Genomic DNA, 20,104 nt, shown 5'->3' on the forward strand with positions numbered 1-20,104 from the left:
ATATATTTAAGGTGTATGATGTGATGATATGATATGCATATGCATTGTGAAATGATACCACAGTCAAGCTAATCAACATATCCGTTGCCTCACTTGGTAACCATTTGTGTGTGTTGGTGAGAGCACTTAAGATCTATTCTCCTAGAAAACTTAAAAAAATTTTTTTAATTAGATTTTTTTTTTTTAAGTAAACTCTACGCCCACTGTGGGGCTGGAACTCATGATCCTGAGATCAAGAGTCACATGCCCTACCGATGGAGCCAGCCAGGTTCCCCTCTCTTAGCACATTTAAAGTATATATTAACTATAGTCACCATGCTGCACAGTAGATCACCAGAACTGATTAATTTTATAACTGAAAGTCTGTATCCTTTTATGAGTTCGACTTTTTTTAGATTCCACACATACATGAGATCATACAGTGTTTGTCTTTCTCTGTCTGACTTATTTCACTCAGCACGCTGTCCTTCAGGGTCATCCATGTTGTCTCAGGTGGCGGGATTTCTCATGGCTGAATAATATTCCACACATGTGTGCACATATATACACCACATCTTCTTTGTCTTTTCATCCATCAGCAGACACTTAGGTGGTTTCCATACTGTGATAATTTTGAATAATGCTGCAATAACATAGAAATGCAAATGTGATCCTAATTTCATTTGCTTTGGTTATATTTCTAGAAGTAGAATTGCTGGATCATATGGTAGTTCTTTCTTTACTTTTTCCAAAAAAAAAAAAAAAAAAAAAACCCACCAAAAACCACCACCATATTTATTGAGTTGACCCTGATCTAAAAAGAAAACCTAAAACATGTACATAAGCACACACCTCCCTGAACCCAGATAACCTAAAAGAAAATATAACACAAAGTCCTGTTAAACAGATAAATTTATCTTCTCTTCTGGAAGATGTTTCCATGCCCCAGTACCTGTCCTCTTGTAGCCACTGGAGCCTTCATTTTTTTTTTTTAAGATTTTATTTGTTTATTTGAGAGAGAGAGAGAGAGAGCACAGAAGTAGGGAGAGGGGCAGAGGGAGAGGGAGAAGCAGGTTCCCGCTAGGCAGGGAGCCCGATGCGGGTCTCGATCCCAGGACCCTGGATCAGGACCTGAGCCCAAGGCAGATGTGTAACCCACAGAGCCACCCAGACACCCCGACTTGGGCCTTCAGAATAGCAACTTTTCTCCAGTCAGCCCCTGAGCCTTCATTTTATTTTTCATGCTTTTTAACATGGACACGTTTTTCAGCATGTCAGGCAAGATGAGGAAGCGGATCTTGCTGCCACGGATGTACACCCACCCCAGCTGTGCCACTCGGCCTTCTCTGTATGTGAGTGTGATGTTGGACATCTGGCAGTTTATGTTGTCCTTGGTCTTAAAGAGCTTCCCATGATACACCTCGCTGGCTTGGTCTCACACGTCACAATGGGACCCTCAGCCCCGCATAGGACTACAATCGGCAAGCCATTTGATAGACATCTCAGCAGGAAGAGAGTTCTCACCGGCTCTGGCCTACTCTTCCTTCTGGGTGCGGAGGTAACTGGTAGCTGCGAAGGTGTGAGTCAAGCGAATGGCAGGGCCGTGCTCCTGGTAGTTCCTTTTTCAAATTTTCTGAGGGACTCCATACTGTTTTCTATAGCAGCTGCACTGATTTCCTTTTCTCCACACCCTCACCAACACTTGATATGTCTGGTCTTTTTGGGAATAACCATCCTAATAGGTGAGAGGTAAGATCTTACTGTGGTTGATTTGCATTTCCCTGCTGATCAGTGACTTTGAGAACCCTTTCGTAAACCTGTTGGACATTTGTATGTCTTCTTTGGAAAAATGTCTATTCAGGTCCGTTGCCCACTTTTTTTTTTTTTTAAGATTTTATATTTTTATTTGACAGAGAGAGCGCACAAGCAGGGGGAGTGGGAGGCAGAGGGAGAGGGAGAAGCAGGCTCCCGGCCTAGCAGGGAGCCTGATGTGGGGCTCTATCCCAGGACCCTGAGATCATGACCTGAGCTGAGGTCAGTCGCTTAACCAACTGAGCCACCCAAGCGCCCCGAAGCCCACTTTTTAATTGGATATGTCTTGATATTGAGTTTTATGAGTTCCTTACATGTTTTGGATATTAATTCCTTATCAGACATATGGTCGCAAATACTTTCTCCCATTCTGCAGGTTGCTTTTTCATTTTGTTGTGGGTCTGTCTCCTCTTTAACCAACACCAAAATCTGACGAGAAGGCCCGGTTCATCAGAATCCTCTTGACACTAAACTTATAGAGGCAAGAAGAAACTTATAAGAAAGCCAGTTGATGACAAGGATGTTTCAATAATCATAGGGCTGTCCAGGTGACATCCTGTGTTCAGTACTCATCCCTCTGGTTCTCAGACAGCTAATCTCTGGTCCTGGATGGTGACTGCTGAGCTCAGAAAGACAAGACACCAGAAGCGCTGGAGTCAGATGAAATCAGATGAGTGCTGCTCGAAGCCACACTTATTAAGACAGGAAAGGAAACTCCTATTTTGGGAAGTTTTCTAATGACAAGGCTAAGCCTTGATTAACCAGAGAACTCAGTGAATAGAACACACTGTCTGGCACCCAGCACCTGCTTCCCTTGGACTTGGGGCTCAGTCAGAGGGTGTTTCTTCCCCCCAAGGAGGACTGCTGAGACTGTGCTACGTACGGAAAGCTCGAAGCCAGGCGATGTTTTCCATCCTCCCTCGGTCCTGCCTGCCCAGTGCTCCCTCACTGCTTCTCTTCACTGGTCTTGCATGAAGACAGATCTAGGGTGACAGGAAAGTGATGACTCATCTGACATCAGATTGAGTCCTTTTTATTTGCCCTTTTGTTGGCCTCAGGCTCTGATATTGGGAACATCCGTATTGCGCTTGTGAATGTTTTTATTGCACAGAAGAAACACGTGGATTGCAGTGGAACTCTGATGATGTAAAGGTCTGATGCGTGTGGCTGTCTGGTAGCTCTGTTTTCCACACTCCTTTGACTAGAAAAGAAATCAAAGTGAGTTTTAGTCATGCTGACCAGCAAGGGCCAGGGACTCCTTCCCTTTGGTTTGTGTCTCTGGTTGTGTATATTCATGCCTTGCTTGAAAGGTAGGTTTTATTTCTGCTTTATCTCATATCCTCTTTTCAGCTACATGTGTTTGCTCTTCTTTTCTAATTGTGCTTGATTGAGCAGAGATGAGATATTCGATGTCTGAATATGCAGAGGGTCTGCAGAGGAATTACTGCAGTTATAACTGATAATTAATCTATTTCTTACTGGGTGGGTTTAACATGAGATTTAGGGGGTGGGGTGGGGAGGACAATGAAACCTTGTAAACTATACCTTATTTTATTGTCCCACTAAAAATATGGTGATAATAATGATGCAGTTTTCTATCCATCTCTGCCATGGGTATATTCACCTGATTTATTTGTATTTGTATTTAATATATATATATTTTTAACTGTGATTTGTTTGTTAGCTGATACTATGACTTATTCCGGGAACCCTTCCATTTTGAAGGTAATCATCATTGTTTTGGGAAGCATGTCATATTACTGTGCTGGAATGTGTCCTAAGAGTAAGATATTCATTTTAAAGTTAAGCCTTGGAAACAGACAGCTGCTATTCTGTGGAAGAAAACCACATTTCCACGTGCTGGTGGCTTTGCGGGGGCTTGCTCTTCAAGACTCATGGAGGGCTTATCTACAGCGTCTGGGGCGGCGGGTGGGAATGGGGTAATGGAGAGAATTGTTTCTTGTCTGTTTTATGTAGAAATATTTCTACCATTATTGATTATAGCGGCAAGAGTGCTGTTTTACATTTAAAGTTGTTCTTTCCTGCTGAAAGCTCAGTTTCAGTGTTTCCAAGTGCATTTGTCAAACTACTCTTTATTTAGTGATACAACAGCTATTTTTTGTTCATTTTTGCAGAATGAGTTTTCAGTCCCTTTAACTTTCTTTCAGGGTATAAATCCCTCTGGGAAATTTGTAGAACAGTATGTCAGATGTCAAATTTGGCTTCTATAAGGGAAAATATAGAGGGGTATTAATGAAATGAATTATGTCAAATGAAGGCAAGTAACCTACTTTTAATGCATTCTTGGAAAAATACAGACATACACATTAAGCTATTTAAGATTTAGTGACTGAAATGCTGTTATTTAAGAACGAATTTTGAATTCTTTTAAAACTATTTAAGTAAGTTTGCCTCAAAAACCTTGCACTTACACAAATCTCCAAAATAATTGAATTCAAAGCTGACTTTAAAAAGGAGTATGGCTTGTTAAGATCTTAATAAGATTACTAGTTATTTCAGTTTGCTTGGTGAAGTTTCCCCAGCTAAGCCCCTCACTGGTTGTAGAAACAGGTAGTTGGATCAGCGTTTTGACAAGAAAGGGCAGGACTCTTCCTTAATAACCAGAGCAGTAAGATCGTGAGCTATCCTCAGTGACATAAGCCACAATCGGAGTTCATGCTATCCCCTTGCATGTGTGGGGCATTAGACTTTTAAAAGTGCTCTTGCCAATATTATTTTATTTGCTATCACAGTTTTCTGGGACGTACGCATTCCCCTTGTGTCTTCAGGGCAGAGGTTACAAACCGAGGCCCAGAGGTACAGGTACATGGGCACAGGGCCAGTCTGCATGCGTGGACAGAACGCAGGGGCAGGAGGGCTCCGTTGGCTTGGACACCCCACTGCCCGCGTCACTTGGTGATGGCAGTGCCGGGACCTCCCCGTCCGCAAGCACCCTCTCTGCTTCTCTAACTCTTCCCTCTGTTTGGCCATGCAGGCTCTGCAGGCTGTGCCTCTGAAGAGAGACTCTTCCACAAACTGTTTTCTCATTATAACCAGTTCATCAGGCCTGTAGAAAATGTTTCTGATCCCGTCGCAGTGCATTTTGAAGTGGCCATCACACAGCTGGCCAATGTGGTAAGTGCTGCCAGTTCACTGCCTGTTCCCAGAGAAACCCTGACTCTGCGGTGGGGGTGGGGAGCAGAGCAACTCTCGACATTGTCCTAGTTATTGTATAGGGTAAATACAGAAATTTTAAAAACACGAATAAACACACATCTACATGAGCGCTGGCCCTGCAAAGCCTCCGGTTGGGAAGAAGACGCTTCCCCATTTATGCTGTAATTACTCACATCAAGGCAGTGTCTTTCTGGAAGTGCTTTCAGAGCGAGTTTATGAAACAAGGAGGCGAAGGGGAAGTTGAAGGGAGAATACAGAGGGAACTAACTTCATTGTGCACCTATTATGCACCAGTCGCTGTGTCTACACTTAGTGGCTGTCATCTGCATTTTATAGCTGGAGGGAAGCTCAGTTAAGCAAACTTCTTAAGGTCGTACGACTAAAACATGGTGGAACTGAGATCTTAATCAAACCTGTCCGACTCCAAAGCTTATGTTTTTTTCATTCCATAAAAAAAGAATGGCTTTAAGTCTTCTACATTATGTAAGAAAGAAAAAAAAAATCACCTTCTTTCATATAGAATTCCATCCAGCCCTGAAAAAACAGATGGTAATTTGGAGTTCTTACTTTAATTTATTGCTACTATGTTCAAGGGCAAGTAGGACTGCAGTTCTTTCTTTTCTTTTTTTTTAAAGATTTTATTTATTTATTTGACAGAGAGAGAGACAGCGAGAGAGAGAACACAAGCAGGGGGAGTGGGAGAGGGAAAAGCAGGCTTCCCAAGGAGCAGGGAGCCCGATGTGGGACTTGATCCCAGGACACTGGGATCATGACCTGAGCCGAAGGCAGATGCTTAATGACTGAGCCACCCAGGCACCTGACTGCAGTTCTTTTTGAATAATCTTCATGCCCTAGTTGGCAGGAGAGGAGGTAGTGAGACCTGATACTATAACATAGAGCAGAGTTCTGGCTCCAAGACATGGGACGGGCTTGGACCAAATTCCAGGAATAGGCAGGCTCAGGAAGTAAGGGGAGCGTAAGCATCTGCAGAGAGACAAGAGTGCACAACAAAGGGAACCCCTTCATCAGTCCCAGCCAATGGATAAGGAAGGAGCCCTCCATCTTCCTAGGCTTTGCCCCGTGGGAATCAGTGGTGGCTCTCAAGGTTCACTGGGGAAAGACCTTCATTACAGATGTGAAGTCAGGGCCCACGATATTTCTCCGGTCCATGCTTCCTGGTGGACGAGGCTGACCCTGGCCTGGTCCTCTGGCTTCTGGCCCAAGTTGGAAATATGTATATACTGGTACATATTGGTTTAAAAAAAGTCATATGTTTTCTTTTGCTTAGATGGACCCGCTCATTCATTTAAAAAATATTTATTTGGTACCTATTCTGATCCTCTCTACCCCCAAAGAGTGTTATACTAGTTACTGGCCTCCTACTGGGCTGGGAGCCATAATTTGCTGTGGATTGGGTTGTTATAAAGTAAGTTTCACCTGAAGTCAGTCTATTTCACTGTACTTCAAATTCATGGTTGATAAACCCTTTCAGGACATTGTTCTGAGGATGGTGGGTGGGGACGGCAGATTACAGATTTTGACATTTGCATTTGGCTGCTATCAGAGATTTTAAAACATAACACGGCTTAAATAAAACAAGTTTATATCTTTCTTATGTAACATAAATCTAAAGGTTAACAGTTTAGGAGGTTTACACCAGGTGGCTTCATGGTGTTACTGATTGCACCACGGTGTTGGGTTGCTCAGGTTAGACACTGCACAACATCCAGGGGATGCCAATCACATGGACCATGATGCTTAAAGCATAAACCGTGCATGATGGCAGTGAGCAAAGTTCCCATCTTTCTATTTCATCATGTGCTTTCTTCCCTCAGTGTTGGCAAGGTAACTGCTGATTTCACTCATCATATTCACACCCTTGGTAATAAGCAGGAGGAAGGGAGAAGGGCACATAACAGACATCTGTGGCTTCCTTGAGGAGTTTTCTTAGAAGTCCTACTACATCCTTAGCTTCCTATCTCACTGACAACCTCTAGCTGTAAGGGAGGCTTAGGAAATTTAGTTTTTTAAGTTGAATTTTATTTACCGAAATAATCGTAGATTCATATGCAGTTGTAAGAAATAATAGAAAGATCCCTTGTACACTTTGCCCAGTTTCCCCAGTGGCACCCACTAATGTCTTCCATTTCTAAAATTTTGTCATTTCGAGAAAGTTATATAAAAACGCAATAATATAGTATGTAATCTTGTGGGATTGGCTTTTCCACTCAGTATAATTTTCTGGACACTCATGCCAGTTGTTGATTGTATCAATAGTTCATTTCTTCTTGGTGAGGGGTAATATTCCGTGGTACTTATGCACTGCAGTTTATTTCACTTTTCGTTGGTTGAAGAACATTTGGGTTGATTCCAGTTTTGTTCTATTACAAATAAAAGTGCTATGTACATTTGGGTATAGGTTTTTGTGCAAATGTAAATCTTTATTTCTCTGGGATAAACCTCCAGGTGTGCAATTGCTGGGTCATGTGGTAGTTGCATGTTTAGTTTTTTTAAGAAACTGCCAAAATGCTTTCCAGAGTGGATCTATCCTTTTTCATTCCTACCAGCAATATATAAGTGATCCAGTTTATTCCCATCTTCACCAATATTTGGTGGTGTCACTATTTTTTATTTTAGCCATTCTAATAGGTATACAATGATATCTCATTGTAGTTTTAATATGCATTTTCCTAATGACTAATGATATAGAACATCTTTTCATGGGCTTATTTTCCATCTGTATATCCTCTTTGGCGAAATGTTTGTTCATAGTTTTTGCCCATTTTCTAATTGGATTGTTTGATTTTTTTTTTTTAACTGTTCAGTGTTGAGAGTTCTTGCTATATTTTAGATACTAATACTTTGCCAGATATGTGGTTTGTAAATACAGTTGACCTTTGAATAATGCAGGGGTTAGGGGTGCCAGCCCCTACCATAGTCAAAATTCTTCATATAACTTTTGACTCCTCCAAAACCTAACTATTAATGGTCTACTGTTGACCTGAAGCCTTACTGATTACATAAACACTTGATTAACACATATTTTATATGTTATGTGTGTTATATTCTGTATTCTTACAATAAAGGAAGAGAAAATAAAATGTTATTAAATCATGAGGAAGAGAAAATACATTTACAGCACAGTGCCATAAAAATTCTACGTGTAAGTGGGCCTGCACAGTTCAAACCTGTGTATTCAAGGGTCAGCTATATTTCACCCTAGTTTGTAGCTTCTCTTTTCATCTTTTTCATGTGGGCTTTCACTCAAACTTTTCCATTTTGATGAGGTCCAGTTTTCAATTCTTCCTTTTATGTGTTGTGCTTTTGATATTAAGCCTAAGAATTCTTTGCCTAATTGCAGATCCCAGAGATTTCCTTTTATTTTTTTCCTTAAAGCTTTATTTATGTTTTACATTTAAGACTGTTATCCATTTTGAGTTAATTTTTAATTTTTGTATAAAATGTGAGGCTTGTTCTTTTGGGCAGGGGGTGGTCTGTGGTGTCTAATTGCTCCAGAATCATTTGTTGAAAAAACTATCCCTTTTTCCATTGAGTTGGCTTTGCACCTTTGTGAAAAATCAGTTGAGTGTATTTGTGTGGGTCTATTGCAGGGTCCTCTGTTCCATCCCATTGATCTCTGTGACTAGCCCTCCACCAATACCACCCAGTCTTGATTACTGTAGCTGTATAGTAAGTCTTTTTTTTTTTTTTTTAAGATTTATTTATTTATTTGAGAGAGAGAGAACAGAAGCAGGGAGAGGGGCAGAGGGACGGGGGAGGCAGACTCCCCACTGAGCAGGGAGGCTGTGGAGGACTTGATCCCAGGATCTGAGCTAATGGCTGACATTAACCAGCTAAGCCACCCAGGCACCCAGTAAGTCTTAGTACTGGCCAGAGTGATTCCTGCCACCTTATTCTTCTTTGTCAAAATTATATTAGCTATTCTGGGGCTTAAGCCTTAGAAGAAGCTGTCTATGTATACAAAAAACCTTGCTGGGATTTTGAAAGGAATTGCATTACATCTATAGATTAATTTGGGGAGAAGTGACATTTTCACTGTTGTATAATCTTCCAACCCATGAATGCAAGATATTTCTCCATTTATTTAGCTCTTTTTTTCATCAGCATTCTGTAATTTTCAGCATACAGATCCTGTTTATGCATTATTATGTGAATATGTAAGTATTTTGTTTTATTTGAAGCAATTGAAAATAATGTGCTTTTGGGGCGCCTGGGTGACTCAGTCGTTAAGCATCTGCCTTCAGCTCAGGTCATGATCCCAGGGTCCTGGGATCGAGTCCCACATCGGGCTCCCTGCTCGGCGGGAAGCCTGCTTCTCCCTCTCCCACTCCCCCTGCTTGTGTTCCTGCTCTCGCTGTCTCTCTCTCTGTCAAATAAATAAAATCTTAAAAAAAAAAAAAAGAAAAGAATGTGCTTTTAATTTTGGTTTCTCCATGTTCATTGTTAGTATATGGAAATTAAATTGATTTTTGTATATTGATCTTGTATCCTGAGATCTAGCTGATTAGTTTCAGTATTTTTATAGATTCCATGGATTTTCTATGTAGGCAACCATGTCATATGCAAATAGAGATAGTTTTATTTCTTCCTTTTTAATCTGTGCCTTTTCCCCCCCTTTTTCTTGCCTTATTGCATTGATTAGAATTTCTAGTACTGTGTTGAATGAAAGTGGTGAGAGTGGACATCTTTGCCTTGTTCTCAATCTTAAGGAAAAAGCATTCAGTCCTTCACTATTTAGTGTAATGATAGCTGTAGGCATTTTATAGAGGTTTTCATTAAGTTGAGGAAGTTCTTTATTCCCAGTTTTCAGAGAATTTTTATCATGAGTTGATGTTGAATTTTTGTTAAATGCTTTTTCTGCATCAATGGATATGGTCACATAATTTTTCTTCTTTACCTTGTTGATATGGTAAATTACAATGATTGATTTTTGAATGTTGAACCAGTCTTACATCTCATTTAATCATGGTGGATAACTTTTTATATATTGTTGGATTCAGTTTGCTCTGTAGTTTTCTTTTTTTGTACTGTCTTTGGGTTTTGTGTCAGGATAACACTTCATAAAAAATATTTGGAATTGTTCCATCCTCTTCTATGTTCTGGAAGAGATTGTATAAAATTGATATTAGTTCTTCTTTACATAGTTGGTAGAATTCTCCAGGGGAATTTACTAGATCTAGAGGTTTCTTTTCCAGGAGTTTTTAACTGTAAATTCAATTTTTAAAAATGGCTATAGGCTATTCAGACTGTCAATTTCATCTTCTTTGAATTTGGATAATTTGTGGCTTTTGAGGTTTTAATCCACTTCTTTTAAATTTTTGAATGTATGATAAAGTTGTTTATAGTATTGTCTATTCTTTGTAATGGCTACAGGATCTCTGGTGCTCCTATTTCATTTCTGATGTTGGTGAGTTGTGTCTTTGTTTTTATTTTTGTCAATCTTGCTACAAGGTCATCAATTTTGTTGTTTTTTTTCCCCCAAAGAATCAGCTTTTGTTTCACTGATTTTTCTCTATTGTTTTCCTTTTCAATTTTATTGATTTCTACTCTTTTTTTTTTTTAAGTTTATTTGTTTATTTAAGTAATCTTTACATCCACCTTGGGGCTCGAACTCACAACCCCAAGATCAAGATTTGCATGCTCCAATGATTGAGCCAGCCAGGTGCCCCATAATTTCTACCCTTATCTTTATTTTTCCTTCCTTATGCTTGCTTTGGGTTCATTTTGTGCTTCTTTTCCAATTTCTTGAAGTAGAAACTTGGATTATTGATTTGAGATCTTTCCTTATTTATAATGTAAGCATATAATGCTACAATTTTATTTTCAGCACTGTTTTTTAGCTATGTCCTTCATGTCTTGATATGTTGTGTTTTGATTTTCATTTAGTTCTATGTATTTTTAAAAATCTCCTTTGAGGGGCACCTGGGCGGCTCAGTCGGTTAAGCATCTGACTCTTGATTTCGGTTCAAGTCATGATTTCAGGGTTGTAAAATCAAACCCTGCATGGGACTACGTGCTCAGTGCAGAGTCTGCTTGGGATTCTCTTTCTCCATCTCCCTCTGCCCCTCCCCCTGCTCATGTGCACACATGTGTTCTTTCTCTCTCAAATAAATAAATAAAATCTTAAAAAAAAAAATCTCCTTTGAGACATCCTCTTTGACCCATGGATTATTTAGAAGAGTATTGTTTAGTTCCTATGGGTTTAGAGATGTTCCTGTTGTCTTTTTGTTATTGATTTCTAGTTTGATTCCATTATGGTCAGAAAACACACTGTATATTTTCAATTCTTTTAAATTTTATGAGGTTTATTTTATGGCCCATGATAAAAATGTGGTTTATTATCTTGGTTAATATTCCATGCATGCTTGAAAAATATTCTGTATTCTGCTGTATTCTGCTGTTTTGAGTGAAGTGTTCTATATACGTCAGTTAGATCCTGTTGATTGATTATGTTCTTCAGATCTTCTCTATTTTTGTTGATTTTCTGTCTAGTGGTTCTACTGGGTGCTAAGGGAGGTGGAGTTGAAGTCTCCAACTATAATAGGGGGTTTGTTCCTTCTTTCAGCTTTATCAATTTTTGTTTCATGTAATTGAAGACTATTGTTTGGTGTGTATACAGTTAGGATTATTATGTCTTCCTGGTGAATTGATCCTTCTAGCATTATGTAATGTCCCTCGTTGCCTATACTAACTGTTTTTTCTGAAATCTACTTTGTCAGATATTAATGTAGCCATTCTCATTGGTGTATTAGAGGCCACCTGTTCTCGGGTGGGGCACCAAAAGTCCCTGTGGATCATATTCATTGTTGTCCTTGAGCCATGGTGAGCTCTGGGGATGGCTCTGTGATGTAGGAGCCAGGATGCACAACCACCAACTCCCTTCTCAAAGTCTCTAGGCCTCTTGCTGCTCTACCTAGAAGTGTTTTTCTGCCATACAGAATGACTCTGGTCACAGAGTTTTCTGGGTGGATGATCTTTCAATGTTAGAGCACATCTGCTGTCCTCCCAACAGCGATTCAAGACAAAGCCCCTGTCTAGTGTTTTGATGGCCTCCCATATCTGAAATGACAAACTTAAAGGCCTTTAAAGTGTAGTCCACCTGGCCTTTCTGATCTCAGTCTCCGCTGCTCCGGAAGCTAATCAGTTTGAAATTGTAACTCCAATCCTTTGATGCAGGCAGGGTTCCAACTAATTTATTTTCCCAAGAAAGAGATACAGGGCAATGGTCCCAGGAATGTGGAATGGTATTGTGGGTCTCTGGCCTCCTCCAGCTGGGCTGTCTGATGGTAGTGCCCATGACCATCAGTGTGGTTTGGAATTGGGTGGAGAACAAGACTTGCCAGAACAAGTCCCGATCCATAAAGTTGGCTGACGCCCCTGAGGATGTCCACACCACCCGGAGCCTCACCAGCCTGTGGATGTGTTGGGGGGGAGACAGAGATGTTGTTGGGATGATATTGCCAACAGATTTGAATGATTTGAACACAGTGTACTAGTTCACAGTGTACACTGGTTCTATCAACACGTATACTAGTGTACAGAGAGGATGCAGTCTTTGGAAGATCCTTAAGACATTTACCCTTAAGACCTTCCTGGACTGCATCGTTCGTCCATTCCTGATTGGCAGCCAACGGATTTATTGACATGGCCTCTGCTGGAATCTATAGGTCACAACATAACCTCGAAAGCAGAAGGCATGAGCCTTAGGCTTGGGTGATTATAAAGCCATGGACTGCTTGGTCAATGGATAGGTATAGCCTCTTTTTTTTTTTTTTTTTCTTTTCTTTTCCTGGCTAATAGGAAACCATAAATGTAACTCCTTTTGTTGACCTTTTAAAACCCTGGGGCTTACTATGACTTGACACAAACCCATTTGAAGGAGGAAGCTTGGCAGGGGAGGTTGTGAAGTACAGAGCAGCTCAGTGAAAAAGAGCCAGTTGGTGTCTGAGTCCTGGCCACAGCTCTGTCAACTACAGTTGAATTCATTTACTCTCGGGGTGTCCATGTGTCTTGTAAAGCAAGGTTGGTACTTTTTTTTTTAAAGATTTTATTTATTTATTTGAGAGAGAGAGCAAGAGAGAGAACACAAACGATGGGGAGGGGCAGAGGGAGAAGGAGAAGGAGACTCCCCACTGAGCAGGGAGCCCAACATGGGGCTCAATCCAGGACCCCGAGATCATGACCTGAGCCAAAGGCAGACACTTAACCAACTGAGCCACCCAAGTGCTCCAGTTGGTAAGTTTTGGGAATGCATTGTTGGCCACTGGGAACACCCAATACCTTCCAAGCTGTTGTGCTGTAAGGTTGTTGAAAGTTCTGGATATGTCTTCAGTTTTCCCACTGAAGGCTGGTAGCTGCTTAGGAACACATATTTGGGATTTAGGCCTGAAATGTTTTCTTCCTGATAGCTCCATGACTCCTTTCAGGCCATTTAGGTACCAGCTTAAACTACCTCCTCAGAGAAGCCTTCTTTGACCATTCTGTCTAAAACAGATGTGTGAGCATATATGTATGCACATATGTATGCACACATACACACATGCACACACACACCACTCCATCCCTCTCTATTTTTCTTCACAGAACTTATAACTATCATACATTATATTATATATCTATTATTGATTTTTTTGTCTCCCCAGTTAATAGTTTAGACACATGAAGGTAGGGAATTTTTCCACCTGTTTACTGCTGCAGTCCCAGCATTTATAGAGCACATAATAAGTACTCAATAAATATTCAAGTAATGAATGATTGAAGCAATCAGCATGGCTTGGATGAGAATTGGGATGTGTTGCAATGGAGTGGTAGGTCCCAGCTGGGAAACTCCATGGTGAACTGAGGCTGACATTTCAAGGGGCAATTGGGCTCAGGACTCAGAGCCTAGAGAGTGCCAAGCACAGTTGAGGAAGGGAGGTTTTCAAGGACTGGGGATGAAGATGGTAAAATCAATGAACCAGGGTCTGATACCCATCATCTGCAGTTCTTCCCCTCCCTCCTTCCCACTGCCCCTTCTCTTCCTTCTTTCATGGAATCAGAAACCTTTACAGGCTGTGGTGATCAGAAAGGCTTCACAAGGGGTGCTGGGTGGCTCAGTCAGTTAAGCAGCTGCCTTTAGCTCAGGTCATGATCCTGGAGTCCCGGGATTGGGACTCAGCCCCTTGTCGGGCTCCCTGCTCAGCGGGGAGTCTGCTTCTCCCTCTTCCTCTGCTCCTCCCCCTCCTCATGCTCTCTCTCACTCTCTCTCAAATAAATAAATACAATCTTAAAAAAAAAAAAAGAAAAAAGGAAGGTTTCACAGAAGAGGTGAGACTCAAATCAGATTTGAAAGACAGTCTTTAAGCCACATTTTTTCTCAGAGTCAACAGGGTTGGAACCAGATGTGAAAATACCATATTTCTGGTTGTATTTTATAAGTTGCTTTTTCAGTCCTCTTTGTTTTCCTCTGTTAGTATAAATAACTCAGATTTGGCTCTCTCTTATTATAATTCTTGTTCTAAGATCCACCTTAATTAGCAAGTACATTTAAGGCTAAAAAATATTATTTCTTTTTCCCAGGATGAAGTAAACCAGATCATGGAAACCAATCTGTGGCTACGTCACGTATGTGTCCTTCCTTTGGACGTGTCTTACTCATGTGCCAGGCTAACAATGTCTAATGGATAAATTTCACTAGCATTCCCTCTTTCCATTTCCAAATTATGACAGAGCATAAACTATTATCTGTCTCCGAAGCCTAAAATTCAGCTCTGATAACAGCTGCTTGATGCAAACTTCACAGGTGCAGAAACATAGTGATAAAGTTCTCTGGGACACAGAGACCTGTCCCTTCTGGTTTCTGCCCTCAAGTCTCCTATTTTTATCTGTAACGTGAGCCCCAGAGTCAGATGCTTGCCCACTCTTTGATCCTGTTGCACCAGGCCTAAGGAAGTCAGGAACTGAATATGAGAGCCCCTGGGTTAGATTCCCACTAGCGGGTTTTATCAGTTATACCATCTCATGCGTCCTTCTTGCCTTGATCTTTTACACAGACTTTGTAACAAACTCATCATCTTACACTTAAACTATCTTTTTAATATTAGAAATGAGTTGCTACTCCAGTGTGAATATAGTCTATGGAACATAGAAGTTGAGTTTATAAACTTGGCCAGCTAATTAATAATATAGTTAATTATCTAAGTCATATTTGTCAAAATCAGCTCAGCTACCTAGCCGCCTATTCCACATGGATTTATTCTCTCAACTTTTGGTAGAAACCAATGTATTCTTGGGCGCCTGGGTGGCTCAGTTGGTTAAACTTCTGCTCAGGTCATGATCCCAGGGTTGAGGGATCGAGTCTGCATTGCTCCCTGTTCAGCGAGGAGTCTGCTTCTCCCTCTGCCCCTTCCCCTGCTTGTTCTCTCCTTCCCTCCCTCTCTCTCTCACACACACACACAAAGAAAGACATCAATGTACTTTTTATTTATTTTTATTTATTTTTATTTATTTTTAAAGATCTTATTTATTTATTTGTGAGAGAGGATGAGAGACAGAGAGCATGAGAGGGAGGAGGGTCAGAGGGAGAAGCAGACTCCCCGCTGAGCAGGGAGCCCGATGTGGGACTCGATTCCAGGACTCCAGGATCATGACCTGAGCCGAAGGCAGTCGCTTAACCGACTGAGCCACCTAGGCGCCCATTTTTATTTATTTTTTTAAGTAGGCTCCATGCCCAGTGTGGGGCTTGAACTCATGACCCTGAGATCAAGAGTTGCATGCTCTACTGACTGAGCCAGCCAGGTGCCTTCTAATGTACTCTTTAAATTAGAACTTACTTTTTCAAAAAAACCCTGCTAAACGAACATAGAATTAACATTGGAAGAAAGTTACTAAGAATTTTTTATTCAACTGACTTCTTCTGCCTTTAGATCTGGAATGATTATAAATTGCGCTGGGACCCAGTGGAATATGATGGCATTGAGACTCTACGTGTTCCTGCGGATAAGATCTGGAAGCCTGACATTGTTCTCTACAACAAGTATGGGCTTTTGGCAGCAGTTGTCTCTTTCCAAAGTTGCCTTCGGTACAGCAAAGGGGGTGTTACTAATGGTGTCTAGTTTATTTTGCAGTGCTGTTGGCGATTTTCAAGTCGAAGGCAAGACAAAAGCTCTTCTTAAATATGATGGCATGATAACCTGGACTCCTCCAGCTATTTTCAAGAGTTCCTGTCCTATGGATATCACTTTTTTCCCTTTTGATCATCAAAATTGTTCCCTGAAATTTGGTTCCTGGACATATGACAAAGCTGAAATTGATCTTCTAATCATTGGATCTAAAGTGGATATGAATGATTTTTGGGAAAACAGCGAATGGGAAATTGTTGATGCTTCTGGCTACAAGCATGACATAAAATACAACTGTTGTGAGGAGATATACACAGATATAACCTATTCTTTTTACATTAGAAGATTGCCGATGTTTTATACCATTAATCTGATCATCCCCTGTCTCTTTATTTCATTTCTAACCGTGCTGGTCTTTTATCTTCCTTCTGATTGTGGTGAAAAGGTGACACTTTGTATTTCAGTTCTGCTTTCTCTGACTGTGTTTTTGCTGGTAATCACGGAAACCATCCCGTCCACGTCTCTTGTGATCCCACTGGTGGGTGAGTACCTACTATTCACCATGATCTTTGTCACCCTGTCCATTGTGGTGACTGTGTTCGTGTTGAACATACATTATCGCACCCCAACAACACACACCATGCCCAAGTGGGTGAAGACGGTTTTCCTCCAGCTGTTACCCCAGATCCTGATGATGAGGAGGCCTCTGGACAAGATGAGGGAGACAAGTTCTGATAAAAACTCCAAAGGTATTTCCAGTAGGTCCACCAAAGTCAACTTTGATCATTGCAGAGAGACCAAAGTTCCTAAAGCATGCTGCCGCTGTCCTAAATCAAGTGAGCTTGCCGCCGGCAAGAGATCAAGTCATCAGCCTTTACAATGGATGACTGCGAATTCAGAGCGCTCGCCTGATGTCGAAGATGTAATTAATAGTGTTCAATTCATAGCAGAAAACATGAAGAGCCAAAATGAAACAAAGGAGGTAGGTACCTGGCTCTGCTGGCCTGTCCACCCGTAGCAGGCTTAGAGGCACTTTATAGAGCAGGGTGGATCTTCAGTGTGAGTTCTGTTTCCAAGATGGTCAGGGAGCATTACTCTAAGACCGAGCTTGGTTATTATGCAGTTATGGGTGAAGTGGCCTGGGGGTTGGGTGGAGTAAACCATAGTCTCATTGCAAACCTCCACCTCTGAAAATGTTAACTCCAGTGAAATCTGGTTAAAATAAACATTCAGGACAACCTTGGTTAATGAAAGTGTTTCTTAAAAACAGTGGCAGAGGGAAGGGTGAATGGGGAGATCTGCCCCTCCGAGCAGCCTGCAGTCTGAGAGTACTGGGGGAGGGGACTGAGTCTGCGATTCCAACCCCACTTATTCTACAGGAGAGGGATTTAGGTGTGGACTGAATGAGCCTCAGGGATATTTTTAGCATCAACATTGTCTGCTTTTGTTGCCCAGAATAGCAGCAAGGACCTCCCCCAGCCTCCAAAGAGAGAGCTCAAGAAAATCATGCCAGTTTTCCATTTCATCTGGATGACTAGCTGAGGGCATCTGAAAACCTGTGTCAGGTGTCTGGGTTTGACTTCATACCGCAGCTGCCGGCATCCATATCTCCTAGTGAAAGGTTGTCTCGAGACCCGAAGTCTGCCCCATTGGTGCAGGGGACGATCCTGTGATTGCGAGTCACAAGGCAGGGGTGGGGGATGTATCATGGGACAGGTGAGCCCAGAATTGTACCTTCATGGTGACACCTTCATAAAATGGAGGGAAGAGTTGTTGACTTAAACACCACTGGGTAGGGCCCTCAAGACACCACCTGAGACGTAGGCCTCAGGCATAAGTTGGAGGCATAATCAATTGGAAGCCAGAATCTGGAAGTGTTACAGGATTTTTTCTCCATCGGAGCCCACGGTTCTTGGTCATGTTGCTGTTTTAATCTGATTGACCCTTCCCGTGCCTGTCGTCCAATCAGGTTTCTGTCATATGGGAAAGGGTGGAGGGCTCCTTCCAGGGTGTGGTAAAATCCTTTTAAGGGGGGTTCCTTTTAGGGCGAAGGGGGGGCTGGTCCCCGCCTGCCTGCCTTCCAACTGTACTTCATCAGAACGACATGAGAAATGCAATGAACTCCCCACAACCAGCATGACTTTGCAGTCTCGAGGGCTGCCTATTCCTGAGAAGGGGGCCCTCCATCATTCCTCACGTCCTGCACCCCCTGCCCCAAACCCATTTCCCAGACCTGCCAAGGAGTCAAAATATCCAGTGGTGCCAATGGCAAAAGTTGAGCTCTCTGAGCAAAAGTTGAGCTATCTCGGGAATGCTTTTTGCGGGAAAAGCCCTTTGTGCTCACTAGGTAGCCATCTGCATGAGGCATGGAAGGGCGCATCCACGCTCTTCAAAGTTCTGTGAACTATACAGGCGACATGGCTTAACCAGGTTAAAACCAATATTTGCTTTAAAAATTGCCAGAGAAGTCTTCTTTGAAAAGGAAGCAGCTTATTTATGAGACAAAGCACATTCTCTATGGTTTCAATATATTTTTAAATTTTTTTTACTTTTTGTTTGCCTTTCAGGTAGAAGATGACTGGAAATACGTGGCCATGGTGGTGGACAGGGTATTTCTTTGGGTGTTTATATTTGTCTGTGTGTTTGGAACTGCGGGGCTATTTCTACAGCCGCTGCTAGGGAACACAGGAAAGTCTTAAGGATGTATTTTCCTTTTAGCTTTTGAAACTTACAGATGCTGTATTTGTTCTTTGTTCCCGACCATCAGGAAAGGGATATAAAGCTTTCCATCCAAGTCCCCCATATACTGAAGCTGATGGCTAGATGGAAAAAGAGGACTTTATTGCAAATCGGGAGGCTGAATGCCCTCCTTTGTAGCACGGAGGAGTACTTTAAGATGTTTTATAACACTGGAGCCCAGAGTTGGCAGCACCCACAGGCTTCTCTTCTCTGTACATGTCTGACTTCCAGGGACACGAATGACCCATAATACAGTAAGCCATGTAATCAACATCGAGCCATGCTAAAAAGGGGTACTCTTGTACCTCCAGTTTCCACTGCTTATCATCCAGACAGGAAACTCCAGCTTGTACCTTGCAGCAGCGCTTAGGAACTATTACACGCTTGCTTTCTTAGGCATGCCTCTGGGTTGTACTCAGACACGTCAGCATTATTTTATATATTAATTGGCAAAAAGTAATAGCAGGTCATCAGGGTGTAGCTCAGCAGGCTGCGTCGAATTAGCATTCCTCGGGCAAGAAACTGGAGTGGTAACCCAGCACTGTGCTGGGCATTGAGAAGGCAACAAAATAGGTCCTGTCCGAAAGCACTTGCAGCTTTTTGGGAGAAGTCATAAACACCAAACACCAAGATCTCCGGGACCAGGTAGCGCGTGGGGAATGTGACTAGAGCAGCTGGAGGAGGAGAGCTCGACATGCTGTGGCCGCGCAAACGTGAAGTAACTTCTGCTGTGGGTTAAAGAGCTGGCTGCCCTTGTCAGCTGTTTCCATTTGTTCGTTGTAGCTGGGACTCCAGACAAAGTTATTTCTTCCGTAAGAAATTGTGTTCTGGTACCTTTTGGAGCAATACCTTTTCTGAGAGGGACACTTTGGGAATTCTGTTTCATTCCACTCTAATTTATCTGCATATTTGTTATATTTAAAAAATGTATTTCAAAGCAGAAAAAAATAAATCTACTTAACAAAGGCACTCCTTTTGTTCTTGCCTTTCCCCATCTCGTCCTCGTCTGTGCATGCACATAATTTTACACTTCAATTTTACCTTTCAATTTTGTATTTTGCTGTTTTCTCAAAACATGTCAGCAGTATTTCTCCGTGATGTTACATAGGCTTGAATGTGGGGTGTCCCTCTCGCGTGGGGGCTGGCGGCGCATGGTGAGAGAATTCAAGGGCGGCAGAACAAGGGAGATGGCAGTTTATTGAATACACCTCAAGGGAGCTGCGGACAGGACAGCAGAGAGAGATTGTCTGACATGAGGTGGTGCCGAGGGGCTCTAG

The 20,104-nt window shown here is 41.9% G+C and overlaps 1 protein-coding gene across 2 annotated transcripts; it reads left to right on the forward strand.

The window, feature by feature from the left end:
- The first annotated feature begins 3,022 nt into the window (after positions 1–3,022).
- CHRNA6 (cholinergic receptor nicotinic alpha 6 subunit) lies at positions 3,023–19,788 on the forward strand. 2 transcript variants are annotated; one of them, XM_035003851.1, is made up of 6 exons: positions 3,023–3,101; positions 4,787–4,926; positions 14,548–14,592; positions 15,894–16,003; positions 16,095–17,070; positions 18,656–19,788. In XM_035003851.1, exons 1-6 carry the CDS (start codon positions 3,023–3,025, stop codon positions 18,785–18,787), a joined length of 1,482 nt encoding a protein of 493 aa, XP_034859742.1. In that variant the 3' UTR covers positions 18,788–19,788. The 2 variants fall into 2 exon arrangements, with proteins under 2 accessions (XP_034859742.1, XP_034859743.1); XM_035003852.1 differs by lacking the exon at positions 14,548–14,592.
- The last annotated feature ends 316 nt before the right edge of the window (positions 19,789–20,104 follow it).

This window comes from Mirounga leonina, unplaced genomic scaffold (genome assembly GCF_011800145.1).
Source record: "Mirounga leonina isolate KUSES-001 unplaced genomic scaffold, KU_Mleo_1.0 Mir_128, whole genome shotgun sequence".
Lineage (NCBI taxonomy): Eukaryota > Metazoa > Chordata > Mammalia > Carnivora > Phocidae > Mirounga > Mirounga leonina.